Source organism: Sapajus apella, unplaced genomic scaffold (assembly GCF_009761245.1).
Source record: "Sapajus apella isolate SASKATOON/1434 unplaced genomic scaffold, GSC_monkey_1.0 scaffold1, whole genome shotgun sequence".
NCBI lineage: Eukaryota > Metazoa > Chordata > Mammalia > Primates > Cebidae > Sapajus > Sapajus apella.
This window is the reverse complement of record NW_022436941.1, coordinates 63,872,446-63,886,578: the sequence shown is the minus strand read 5'-3', so window position 1 is coordinate 63,886,578 and position 14,133 is coordinate 63,872,446. Positions and strand designations below refer to the sequence as shown.

The 14,133-nt window shown below is 40.7% G+C and overlaps 1 protein-coding gene and 1 pseudogene across 3 annotated transcripts in view; one reads left to right on the top strand and one right to left on the bottom strand.

Moving 5' to 3' along the window:
* SV2C (synaptic vesicle glycoprotein 2C) overlaps positions 1–14,133 on the top strand; it is a 269,321-nt gene that overhangs the window by 100,775 nt on the left and 154,413 nt on the right. For all 3 annotated transcript variants that reach the window (XM_032278009.1, XM_032278001.1, XM_032277991.1), the window contains exon 3: positions 11,222–11,402. In XM_032278009.1, the coding sequence (XP_032133900.1) occupies positions 11,222–11,402 (181 nt within the window). The remainder of the gene's footprint in view (positions 1–11,221; positions 11,403–14,133) is intronic.
* LOC116554333 lies at positions 10,322–10,386 on the bottom strand (annotated as a pseudogene).

The following is a 14,133-nucleotide window of genomic DNA, read 5'->3' as shown; positions in this document are numbered from 1 at the left end:
TTGTGCCACTGCCCTCCAGCCTGGGCAACAAAGCAAGACCTTGCCTCAAAAAAAAAAAAAAAAAAAAAAAAAAAAAAAAAAAAACTTTAATTGACTCAGTTCCACAGGGCTGGGGAGGTCTCAGGAAACTAACAATCATGGTGGAAGGCACCTCTTCACAGGACAGCAGAGAGAGAAAGTACTTAGTGAAGCAGGAAGCTCCTTATAAAACCATCAGATCTTGTGAGAACTCACTCACTATCATGAGAACAGGGATTCCGTTATCTCCACCTAGCCCTGCCATTGACACGTGGGGATTATTACAATTCAAGGTAAGATTTGGGTTGGGACACAGAGCCAAAGCATATCACCACCTTTCTCTCTCTGCACAGAACTTGGAGTGGGAGAACTTTGCAAGAGATGGGGATCCCACTGGTGTTGAACTGATATATGATGTCTATGGTACACCACAAAGTGACTCACTTTAATGTTCTTGATCTCTAAGACTTTTTAAAAATAGTTTCAAATACCAAGGGTGGGGGTGCTGCAGAGCCATACATGCACAAAACACTGTACTGTCTCTTCCCTTGTCCAATGGGCATGTTGTACAGCAACCATTTGAGAAACAACGTGAGAGAGTAGATATTAGGACTCTTCTACTGTTTGCTCATTGGATTCAGGAAAAGTGCTGGAGTGAGCCCTCCAAACTGTTCCTGCCGGTGCTTTTAATTGCTCAGGCAAACTTAGTTAACAAGTAGCACAATTGCTTGACATGGCATTACGTACCCATGTTCAGTCTCTGCCTGCACCAGCAAACTTAAATGTCAGACTCTGAATGTAAAAGTCAGAGATGTGCTATAGACTGCATCTGATATTTACATTTCTTTCTAGCTAGATGAGCTGGCTTTGGTTGTAAATATTCTCTCATGCAAATGAGAAAGGTTTTCCCCCACTTTGTACATATGCCTTTGATATTATTACTTTCTTTGCTTTTATTTGATTTTGTGAAAGTCCATAGATACTTTTGAACACAAAATGGCCCCTACCTCTGACAACTAAAAATAGTAATTGAAAAAAGTGAGGGATGAGTTCTAGAAATCTATTAATTATGTGTTTAAACAGTTTCAAATTGCAAGAAAAGAATGTCTTTGGGATTTAGAAAATTAGATTACTCTTTCAGTGCTGTCTCAGGTGTCTTCTTTTCAGAACTTGAGTTAAGGAATATCAAAAGTTGTCATTTCACTTTTTCTATCATTCCAGAGCCATCTTCTTTTCTTCCTGCATTTTCTTTTCCATCACTATTTTATTTCTTCACTTTCCTCTTTACCTGATGCCAATAGTAATATTAATAATTGTTGGTCAGGTGCAGTGACTCATGTTTGTAATCCCAGCACTTTGGGAGCTAAGGGCAGGTGGATTGCTTGAACTAAGGAGTTAGAGACCAGGCCTGGGCAACATGGTGAAACCCCATCTCTACCAAAAATACAAAAACAATTAGCTGGATGTGGTGGCACGCACCTGTAGTCCCAACTATTTGGGAGGCTGAGGTGGAAGGATCACTTGAGCCTGGGAGACAGAGGCTGCAGTGAGCCAAGATCACTGCACTCTGGCCTAGGTGACAGAGTGAGACTGTCTCAAAAATAATAATAGTGTTGCTTATTGAACAACTGTATATTTTACACAGTGCTAAGCACTTTATCTCATTTAATCTCTCAAAAGCATGTAAAGTAGATACTGTTATTAGTTCCGCTATACGAGGAGAAAACTGAGACAGCACAAGGAAATTAAGTAACTCTAGGTCACACAGCTAGGAACTGTTAGGGCAAGGGTTCAGATCTAAGCTATCTGTTTTAAGAGCCCAAGCTCTTGACTATTTGCTATCTGACCCAATGTTTAGAAATGGTAGTGGATGAAGATTAAGGATATTGCATTTGATTTAAAAAAAATAACACCCCATCTCAACCCCTATTGCTTTGATAATGGGTTCACTTCTCAGCACTTTTAATGAAAGAATTTAATAGAACAAGTACTGAAGATTTCATGCTGTCATTTGTAATTCAGACACAGAATTTGCAATCAGTAATGATAAGAAATAGCAAATTGAGGATAACAAGGAGATGTTACAGCCTACTTAGCATCTTGGGTGGGGGGCAGGGACAGCTGGAGAGGGACAGTGGCCCCTGGAGTCAGCCTTCTATGGACTCTGATGGAGTCTGGCCAAGGGAAGACCACGCTCAACCAACCATTTTGGGGTTCCAGGAGCAGGGACAACAGGGCAGCAGCGTGAAAGCTTATACAGTAGTGAGTGGATGAGGAGTGTCCATAAGAAGTCAACGAGGGAGAGAGACACCTCACTCCTACCTCCATGCACACAGAAAGAAAAGACTGGGCCAGTTTTGCAGGACTAAGTGGCTCAACATCTAACCTAAACCAAGCATTTGACACAGGAGGAAGCTAGAAGACTGGCCTGAGATCTTAAGTCTAGTTAGAGGGAGATAAGAACGAGTCCAGGGTCCCTTGGCCCTCACTCCAGGGATTTTTCTAATATAAAATGAAAAAAAAAAAAGACTCTTTCTTAGAGGAAACAGGAGAGAGGGGGGTTGTGAGTGCTAGAATTGACCTTAAGAAGGTATCATTTTTAGTGTTGCCTTTAGTAATAAGAAAAACCAATTTTCAGTGACTATTCCAGTGGCTTATGCAAACCTGATTTCTTTAAGCACAAAGCATATCTTTAGGGGTCTTCAGAGGCATGGTAGAAACCCCTTACCTGACTAAATTAGGTCTGGTAATTAGTTGATTAGTAGAAAAGTTGGTAAAAGCAGGAAAACATGAAAAATATAAATATGTATGTAAACATGGGGTTCTAAATATAAGCATACATTTATTTGTTGATCTAGAAACTTTTCCTTTGAGATGGGCTCTTCAAACTGGAGTTCCCCGTTGTTTTCTTTGCATTACTACAGTTATTCTGTGGCTTTGATTTTTAGTCTTAAGTTTCTTTAAAGTGGAGTGAGACTTTAAAGACACATGTGCCACAATCTGAGCATAAGATCCTTCATCTTAATGATTTTTCTCAATCTTTTACAGTTGTATTGCTCAAATTGCAGTGATTTTCTTTTGCAAGTCATCTTCCCTAAGTCTTTCTTACATTTACTTTCATAGAAATAGCTCCATTTCCTTTCACACTCATATTTTATTTTTATGTGATTTGTATTAAATTAAATGCATAATTAATAACAAACAGAATTGGCATAAACAAGCTGACTACAAACATAGCCAACTCTTGTGAAGCATAAAGTGCTGCTCATGGAAGCAGAAGGAAGATGGGTGAGAGAAAGGAAAACACTTTAAGTGATGGTTCTTGATGTGGTTGTGGGAGGGTTGGTTACTTTATTGGGTTGATGAAATGAAAACTGGCCAAGTAATGTTAGAGGGAAAATTATTTGTAATGGTTGTTAAAGCACAGTAAGGCAGACTTTATTCAGAACCATCACAACAGATGAAGGGACCACTACAATAGGTTTTGCAGCAGAGAAGAGAGATCAGGCTCAACTCCTAATATGAAAAGGAAAGGTGTGACTTTAGAGTCAAGAATCAGGATGGGAGAGTTAGTGGATGGAAAATTACCAAGGGGGGGTCTACGGCCAAACCACCCTGAACGTGCCCAATCTCATCAGCAAATTACCAAGAGGAAACATAGGGGTAAAGGAGATTTTGGGTAAACTGACCTAACTGGATTCTTGCTGAAGACAGACCAGGGTGATCAGACATTGTCTCGGGGATGGGGGAGAATGAGGAATCTGGTCAGATGTTGAAGACAACCAGCTATCTAGAGTCAGGGGTTCAGGCTAAACTGATTTGGCAGGATTCTTGCTAAAAGTGGGCAATGTAGAAATGAAAGCAGAAGTCCATACATCATAGTCTAGTTCAGAAGAGAAGTCCAAAGCCTGGAGTTTGGTCAAGGAGAGATCGTGTGTCAGCGGGCCTCTACATAGACAAACCTCAGATCTGTGGAAGAAACCCTACCTTTGGGAAAATAAATGCACCTACTTCTTGTGAAAGGAGTAATAACATCTAAAAGATATGAAGCATAATTTGGGTAATAAAGCCTTATTTAATGTGATAATCCATATTATTATTTTCAATGATTTTCAGAAATGTTCTTGTCATTCAACAAAAATCTATTTTTATTTTTCTTTGACTCAAAAATTTTGTTTTAACCTAAGAAGATCCTCATATAAAAAGTGAGTGTGATTGTCACCTCATGGATATTATCAATTGTATGAGTCAATTCTTACACTGCTGTAAAGAAATACCTGAGACAGACTAAATTATAAAGAAAGGAGGTTTAATTAGCTCACAGTTCTACAGGCTATACAGGAAGCATGGCTGGGGAGGCCTCAGGAAACTTACAATCATGGTGGAAGGCAAAGGGGAAGCAGGCATGTCTTATATGTCTGGAACAGAAGGAACAGAGAGAACAGGTGCTACACAGTTTTAAACACCCAGATCTCATAAGAGCTCACTCACTATCACAAGAACAGCAGAGGGGAAATCTGCCGCCATGATCCAGTCACCTCCTACCAGGTCCCATCTCCAACATTAGTGATTACAATTTGACATGAGATCTGCACAGAGACACAGACCCAAACCTTATTATTCTGCCTCTGGCACCTCTCAAATCCCATGTCCTTCTTACATTTCAAAATACAATTATGCCTTCCCGACAGTCTCCCAAAGTCTTAACTCATTCCAGCATTAACTCAAAAGCACAAAGTCTCATCTGAGACAAGGCTAATGCCTTCCACCTATAAGCCTATAAAATCAAAAACAAGTTAGTTACTTCCAAGATACAATGGGGGCAAAGACATTGGGCAAACACTGTCATTCCAAAACCAAAAAAAAACAACCAAAAGAAATGAGCTACATACCCCTGCAATTCCAAAACCCAGCAGGGGAGTCATTAAATTTTAAAGCTCCAAAATAATCTCATTTGACTCCATGTTTCACATCCAGGTCACACTGATACAAGAGATGAGCTCCAAAGGCCTTGGACAGCTCCACCCCATGGCTCTGTGGGGCTCAGCCCCCATAGCTGCTCTCAAGGGCTGGCACTGAGTGCTGTGGCTTTTCCAGGCACACAGTGCAAGCTGTCGGTGGATCTACCATGCTGGGGTCTGGAGAATGGTAGCTTTCTTCTCACAGCTCCACTAGGCAGTGGCCCAGTGGGGACTCTGTGTGGGGTCTCCAACCCCACATTTCCCCTTCACACTGCCCTAGTAGAGGTTCTCAATGATGGTTCCACTTCTGCAGCAGACTTCTACCTGGACATCCAGGCTTTTCCACACATCTTCTGAAATCTAGGCAGAGGTTGCCAAACCTCAACTCTTGTGCTCTGCACATCCACAGGCTTAACACCACATGGAAGCTGCCAAGGCTTACAGTTTGCACCCTCTGAAGCACAGCCTGAGTACCTAGGACCCTGTGAGCCACAGCTGGATGTGGAGCACCTAGGGTGCAGGGAGCAGTGTCCTGAGGCTGCACAGGGCAGCAAAGCCCTGGGCCTGGCCCAGGCCCGCAGAACCATTCTTCCCTCCTAGGCCTCTAGACCTCTAGTGGAGGGGGCTGCCATGGAGATCCCTGAAATGCCTTTGAGGCCTTTTTCCCATTGTCTTGGCTATTAGCAATCAACTCTTCATATGTAAATTTCTGCAGCCTGCTTTAACTCATCCCCTGAAAATGAGTTTTTCTTTGCTACAGCATAGCCAGGCTGCAAATTTTCTAAACTGTTACACTCTGCTTCCCTTTTAAATATAAATTCGTTTGGGGTCATTACTTTGCTCATTCATGTAAGTGTGGTATATATATATTTGATGGAATACTAGTCAGCCATGAAAAGGTACAATGGACTTTGGGGACTTAGAGGGAAGAGTGGGAGCGTGGTGAGGGATAAAAGACTATAAATATGGTGCAGCGTATACTGCTCCGGTAATGAGTGCACCAAAAACTCAGGAATCACCACTAAAGGACTTACTCATGTAACAAAATACTCACGTACCCCAATAAACTGTGGGAAAATAAAAATTAAAAAAAAAGCTGCCGGGCCACATCTTGAATGCTTTGCTGCTTAGAAATTCTTCCACCAGATATCCAAAATCATCTCTCTCAAGTTCAGAGTTCCACATATCTCTAGAGCAGAGGCATAATGCCACCAGTCTCTTTTCTAAAGCATAGCAAGAACTTACTCCAGTTCCCAATAAGTTTCCCATATCCATCTGAGACCTCCTCAGCCTGGAACTCACTGTCCTTATTGCTATCAGACTTTTGGTCACAACCATTTTAAAAGCCTCTGGGAAGTTCCACACTTTCCCTCATCTTCCCGTCTTCTTCTGAGCCCTCCAAACTGTTCAAACCTCTGCCCATACCCAGTTCCAACACTGCTTCCCCATTGTCAGGTGTCCTTATAGCAATGCTCCACTTTTTCGTACCAATTTTCTGTCCTAGTCCATTCTTGCACTGCCATAAAGAAATGCCTGAGAATGGGTAATTTATAAAGAAAAGAGATTTAATTGGCTCACAGTTCTGCACGCTGTACAGAAAGCTTGGCTGAGGAGGCCTCAGGAAACTTACAAGCATAATGGAAGACAAAGGGGAACCAGGCATGTCATATACGTCTGGAACAGAAGGAGGAGAAAGAAGGGGAAGCAGGCCTGTCTTACATGCCTGGAACAGAAAGAAGAGAGAGAAGAGGAAGGTGCTGCACACTTATAAACAACCAGATCTTGTGAGAACTCATTCACTATCACAAGAAAAGCAAAAGGGAACTCTACAACCATGACGTAATCTCCTCCTGGGCCCCACCTCCCACATTGGGAATTACAATTTAACATGAGATTTGGGCAGGAACACAGACCCAAACCTTATCATCAATCAATTCAGAATACCAATACAGAATGTTTTTCATTGAAAATCAGTTTATAAATAAATGGTGCAAGGAATTTTAAAGTAATGCATTAGCCATGGATACCTGAAGTGCTTAAAACAATTTTTAAAAACTGATGGGCTAAAAGTTGCTATGAGAAAAACACTACATAGCATTTTCTAAAACTGTTCTGTTTTATTAGAATATGGTTTAAATGGTGTTAGTGGGGAAAGACGTGTCCCCTTAGGGATTGTCAGAAAGAATCAAAAGCAGCTTAGCAAAGAGACAGAAATGTAAATGTGATATTTATCAGGGGAAATGAGGGTATGATTAAATACAATGAAACCAGCCTTTATGTCAGAAAATAACTTAATGAGGAAGTCATGCTTGAGGTCTTTTTGTCATCTTCTGAAAGACTAAAAGGCTGGACTGGCCAGGAATGGCCTTCACCAGAACTGAGGTAGGAAGAGTAGGTTGAGTTTATTTCAAAGGTCAGGTTCAACCTCCTGAAAGTCCAGCTGAATTAAAGTCTTCATTAAATTCATGAAAGGATACAGGAATCACAGCCTGGCCTCTTTTAACATCGCTGTCCTGGAATTGAGTGGAAGGTCTGTCTCTAGTTCTGAGGAAGGCAGGTCCTGAGGAGGTGACAGCTTCTAAGTCCACAGCTCCTGCTTGCCTTTTTGAGAGCTCCAGCTCATCTAGCAGGTCTTGCCTGTTTCACATCTTTGGAGATAAAATATTCTGTAGCCTTCATCTCCTCCCCTCAAACATGCATTAAATAAATACAAACTTTAAGTTAAAAATGTATTAGAAAGATTGTCTGTTTTATTGGAAAGCACTCTCAGATTCTAAGATGGATACAGATCGCTTGAGGGTCTTGTTCAAATGCAGACTTTGAGTCAGTGAGTTTGGAGTGGAGCCTGAGAGTCTACATTTCCAGTAAACTCCCTGGGTCAGGGGATGGGTGACTGGTGTCACTGGTTGAGGGGTCATACTTTGAGAAGTAAGGATCTAAAAGTTCTGGCTTCTGACAACCTCAGTTTTCTCACTTGTAAAATGAAAGGCTTTGGATGAAGATACCTTTTAAGTCTACCCATCTGCAGCATCTCAAGGCGCAGACAGCAGAGAAGGCTGGCGATTGTCCAGAACGTGATCTCTGCTCTGAGTTTTCAAGGACTCCCCGTTTTATAACACTGTGAAGCTAAATAGGAAAAGTGAATGCAAACAGGGAAGGAAATACAGTTTATAGTCTGACAATCCCAGAGCGATTACAATTACTCACCTGATGCCTTTGCCAACATTCAAAGGTTTGGCTTTAATTAGATCACACAATCCACAATTGAACATTCTAATTGTGCAGTGTTCGTCTCAAATAAGCTATTGGGTTGGATTAATTCTTTCCATAGTATGCCCAATGGAACAGTTCAATTTTCAATACAAATTAAGTGTAGTCACAAAAGGGATCTTGGTTAACCTGCATTGCCCCAGGATCTCAGATGCACTTTCTTTAAACACAACAGGGTTGAGCTCAAGCAGAAACTAACACCCAGCTACAGACCTTGCTTCACGAGCCGGGTGTGGTGGCTCACGCCTGTAATCCTAGCACTTTGGGAGGCTGAGGTGGGTGGATCACCTGAGGTCAGGAGTTCAAGACCAGCCTGGCCGTCATGGTGAAACCCCATCTTAAAAAAAGAAAAAAAAGACCTTGCTTCACATCACCTGGTTCCTGGTTTGCACATAACAGGGGTTCCCAAGTTGAGCTTCGTAGAAAGAACAGTGGCAACATTCAAAATAATTGATAACAAGAATAGCCATGGGATCAAAATAACATGTTTATAGCTCTAAGCATTACCCTGTATCATCAGGTTTTAACCCTTTAGTTGCTGGATCAAGTCCAGGATTTCCCAGTGAATGGGGCCAGGGCAATTGAGCCTGGTGCAATGGAATATCAGCCCTGAGAAAGACCTCCAGGCTTTAGTCAGAGAAACTTCATTTCACAACCCTGGCTAGCCACTTAGTATCTGTTAGATCAAGTTGAATAATCTGTCTGAGCCTCAGTTTCCTCATCTGTACAATGGATTAATAATAGTCGCTTTTCAGGACTGTGATGAGGATTAAGTGAACCAACATATGGAATGCTCCTCAAAGAGTGGCTGGCACAAACAGATGCTCACTCAGTGAAAGTAGTAGCAGGGGCTGTTTACTATTACCATTAAAAGATAATATGTGGTTATTGATTGAATGCAGACAGCTTGTCTCTGTGTTGCCGATGCTTTCTGTAGTCCGATAATTCAGGTGGACCACATGAGGTCTTTGTTTACTGTTGCCATCATGGTGGCTTACCACAGGACTCTGGGGCTAAGGGGATGGGGGGCGGGGTGGTTCTGAAGGATATAAGGAGAAGGGGATGGGGGAAGCTTTGCTCCCAGGGCTGGAGCTTTAAGAAAGGCTCCCAAGTCTTTAGATCACAGCAGCCACAGGCCACTCCTGATCTATAAAAGCTCACTTTCTGATTTGTAGGCATTTTAAAATACACAGATATTCTTATAAAGAAGCTTAGCTAGTGGTTATCTTCTGAGAAGCATGAGTGGCAAACTTGAGCATGTTATGCTATAAATAAGAGATCTGCTACATAGGCATTTCCCTGGGTGAATCCTTCTGCTTTTGGAATCCCTCACGTTGCACCGATACATTCTCTAAATTGTCTCCTGGACACGCACTGGGTCTCATGATATGAGTAATCTCTATTGAGAAGGATGATCTGTGCGTAGTCAATACCATAGTAAAGAGAAAAATATACCCTCCACACCCAAGCAAAGGTTGACCACCCCATTCTCTGTGGTACCCCAGTCTAAATAAAGAAGTTTTTATTTTGTCTTCTTTTACAATTGCTCACAACATTCACCATTCACTGTAGCTGAGTGTACTCAGCAATCTGCAAAACATCATCCCTGTATTATTGATGTGAGGGTCATGAAACCTTGCCAAGAGTTTTCTCCATATTGCTCCATTAACTGTGTGTTTACCAAACTAGTTTTAGGGTAAATGTTTAAGATAGTTCCCAAACTAATCTAAAGCAAAAAATAAACTAGTGGGTTTTTTTTACATTTTTACTTAAATGCTACAGAGTATCTTGAATGTGCCTTTGAAAATGATTCTTGGGTAAAGTATCAGAAAAAGTAGAAATGGAAACAGAAGAAGTAGCAGTTTCCTTAGTGCCACTTCCAGATACAAAAAACCTTCATTTGTTATTTATGCCGTCTCCTCTAGACGTTTCGCACCCTGGTACAAACCCTCTTGAACTAACATTTGCCACATGGAATATGATTTCATCCTGAGAAAGATTCTGGCAGAGCCTACGGCAGGTCTGCTTTTCTATTTTTTTGTTTTTATTTTTATTCTTTTCATTTTTCCTTTTTTCCTCAGATAAAATATGATCACATGGTTAATTCAGGTGAAAAAATTCTTAACCATCATTGGCGAAGGTCTGTTTTTTTAGAAGAAAGTATATTAGAAAATTCAAGTATGTAATATATCAAGACAAGAGGAATATCTATCTGACTCTGGATTTTCCATTTGTTGCCCTTAGGGACCAAAGCCAACCATGATAAATTTATTATTTCCCATCATACTAAAGTCCTTTTCTTTCCTTTTACCCCCTGACTCCAAGAAAGAGTCTTCTCTTATGGGCAAAGTTAGAAACTATTTTAAAATTAACTCGTATAATCTCTAAATTCACCTTTCCTAACTCCCATAAAAGCAAGGGCTTCTAGGCGGGACCACGGAGTAAGAACCCATGGAGTCCTCTAGAGGCGTCTTGAGAGTCTGGCATTGGCCCAGGTCATTGGCTATAGGCAGAGATTTGAAGCAGTCTGGAGGATCCACTGTGGCCTGGGAGCCCTTCACTTGGTCTCCCATCTTGGCCCTGTCATGGTGCTAGGCTGGGCATTTGGACCAAAGGTAACTTGACTGTGAGTCACATGCAAGGATGGCTCTGTATGGTGATTTCTCATACCTGTCTGCTGTGTACCCATCCCCACAAAAATGGACTGGAACGTGACCATTTGGTCTGCCTCTACATGCAGTGGTAAAGGAAGTGACTTCTCATCAGCCCATGCAATTGGTCATGGCTGATGATAGTCCACAGAGCTTACTTTTCAACTTGAAAGTGGATTATTGTGTCCTGAAGGTGATATTTTTAAAGGAAAATTTTTCCATGCAAAATGCTGAATGTATTTTGTTCCTTGTTCACTTGCTCTTACATGTGTCATTGACTCCCAATCTCTGATGTGTTTCTTTGTTTTCTGTGTGTTGCAGGCAGCATAGTGTACCTCGGGATGATGGTAGGGGCGTTCTTCTGGGGAGGACTGGCAGACAAAGTGGGAAGGAAACAGTCTCTTCTGATTTGCATGTCTGTCAACGGATTCTTTGCCTTCCTTTCTTCATTTGTCCAAGGTTATGGCTTCTTTCTCTTCTGTCGCTTACTTTCTGGATTCGGGTAAGGTTTTCTCCTTCGTATTTTATAGTAATGTGTTTATTCTTTGTAAGTGAACACATTCTCCACTCTAGAGAACCTCATTAGCAAGAAATTATCCCTTCACATATCTCCTTCCATATCCTCGTGTCAGCCCTAGAAGCCACAATGCCGGTTCTTAGAAATACAATTATCAGCCTTTAAATCCAGGAGAGAAGGGAACACACATCTATATTTTCATAGCTGATTGTTTTAGTGTTTTACTTCTAGAAGATGGGTATTGTTTTCAGTGGAATGCCATTTCTATGGTAGAACATATCCATACATATATGCTTCTGAAAATTTAACTTAAGCAGGAAATCGCTCTGGTCCTACCTGTTATGAATGAATTCAAGGTTTGAACCATTTGAGTGTGCTCTTAAATTCAGGATTAGAGTGTCTCAAATAAATGCGGTTTTGTTTATCTATGTTAAATTGGCATATTTAACTAGACAGAAAGGCTCCTTGAGACGTAATTTTTAGTAATTTCCTGACTTCTGTTGAACTAACAGAAGTTGTGCCATTACCCAGATGCAGTGGTATAGTGTAGCCAATGGTGTAGTCATTTTCTTTAAAGCGCTTAAAACACTTATTACCATACTAACTGAATCCATAAGCATAGAAAAACCTAATAGCTCTATAAGGAATATATGAGAAACTTTGTTTCAATAAGAAAAAAAATTGTAAAAATATAAGATTTTTGTAACAAACGGGTACTAGGCTTAATACCTGGGTGACAAAATAATCTGTATAACAAACCCCCGTGACACAAGTTTACCTATATAACAAACCTGCACATGTACTCCTGAACTAAAAAGTTAAAAAAAAGAAAAAAAGTATATATGTATATAATTTTTGATTCATGATTGAGAACTTAGAGACATTTTTTGAAGATATCTAACACAAACTGAATCTGTATGAATAATATACAATTTTTAGAAATTAATGAAGAAAATGAGGGGAACAGAGCTAGGTTATAAACTTTAAAAGCTATCAGTTGTGGTTGTTGGTGATACACCACCACAACCTACAAGGCTAGAACACAGCTCTGTGAAAAGAGGTCAGAGGACTATAGCATGTCTTTCTTAATGATGTATAGTAGCATTTCCCGTAGCTCCTCATAGCTACATTCTGCACACAGTGAGTACGTAGCAATTACTGGACTAACCTGCACAAATTTTAGGAGCTTTCCTTAGAGTGAAGACAGTGTATTTCAGTAAACCAAGATGGCTGGAGAGTTTGGAAAAGTGTAAAATATTTTGTTCTTGGAAAAAATGTTCAGAATCAATCATTTGCTTTGTAGCAACAGAGAAAGGGGAGAGGGGGCTTTTTCTCCACAGGGGAGCTCCTTGGTGCTCAGTTTTTGTAAGACTGGATACATAAGCTGCTGACTTGGATTTTGGATCATGTACTCACAGGGTTTCAGCAGACCTAAATGTTGAATGATTGAATGAATGAAGGAAGGAAGGAACAGGTGTTATTTGGAGCTATTTGTTAAAGGACCGTCTCAGTGAGTAGGTCCATAGGATAGTACATTCTTGCCACCAAGAAAGGCCAGGCTTCCTTCTCCCTTTTATTATCGATGTAATACCACTAGCCTGTCAAGAGAAGACTAACAGCATAGGTGCTGAATTTTCCAGTCCTTTCAGTTTGCAATCCTTTTTGGGAAATTTAAGCAATATCTAAAGACCCAAAAGTACCTGACTATTGTCACATTATTGTGGCAATTTTAGTTGCCAATCTGGATTGTGACATGGTCATCCCAGCAGTCTGTAGAGAAAAGGTCCATTGTGATGGCTGCAAAATATGCCAAACTAAAGGACTATCCAGAAGCAAATTCAAGAGCAACATAAAAGCAGAGACAACTTAGACGTATTCTTGATATCCTCCTCATTCCTGCTGAAATCATTCTTCAGCCAGCAGGTCAGGACTGCTGGGGGCTGGGAATCAAGAAATTCAGGTGTGCCCTGCTCCTGCCCGTTATCACGGCATCATGGGAAAGTCGTGCAGGCTCTCCTGCCTGATTTTTCTTTTGTAAAAGATGTTAGGACTTTGCATCCTTACCTTGGGGTGCGAAGGTCCAATGAGATGATGTTTTAAAAGTACAAGGTAACAAAAGCCAAAATAGACAAATGGGATCTAATTAAACTTAAGAACTTCTGCAGAAGAAAATAGGAAAAGAAACAGTCATTAGAGTGAATTGGCAACCAACAGAATGGGAAAAAATTTTTGCAATCTACCCATCTGACAAAGGGCTAATATCCAGAATCTACAAAGAACTAAAACAGATTTACAAGAAAAAAACCAACAAACCCATTCAAAAGTGGGCGAAGGGTATGAACAGACACTTTTCAAAAGAAGACATGTATGAGGGCAACAAACATATGAAAAAATGCTCATCATCACTGGTCATTAGAGAAATGCAAATCAAAACCACATTGAGATACCATCTCATACCAGTAGAATGGCGATCATTAAAAAATCTGGAGACAACAGATGCTGGAGAGGATGTGGACAAATAGGAACATTTTTACACTGTTGGTGGGAGTGTAAATTAGTTCAACCATTGTGGAAGACAGTGTGGTGATTCCTCAAGGACCTAGAAATAGAAATTCCATTTGATCCAGCAATCCCATTACTGGGTATATATCCAAAGGATTATAAATCATTCTGTTATAAAGACACATGCACACATATGTTCATTGCAGCACTGTTT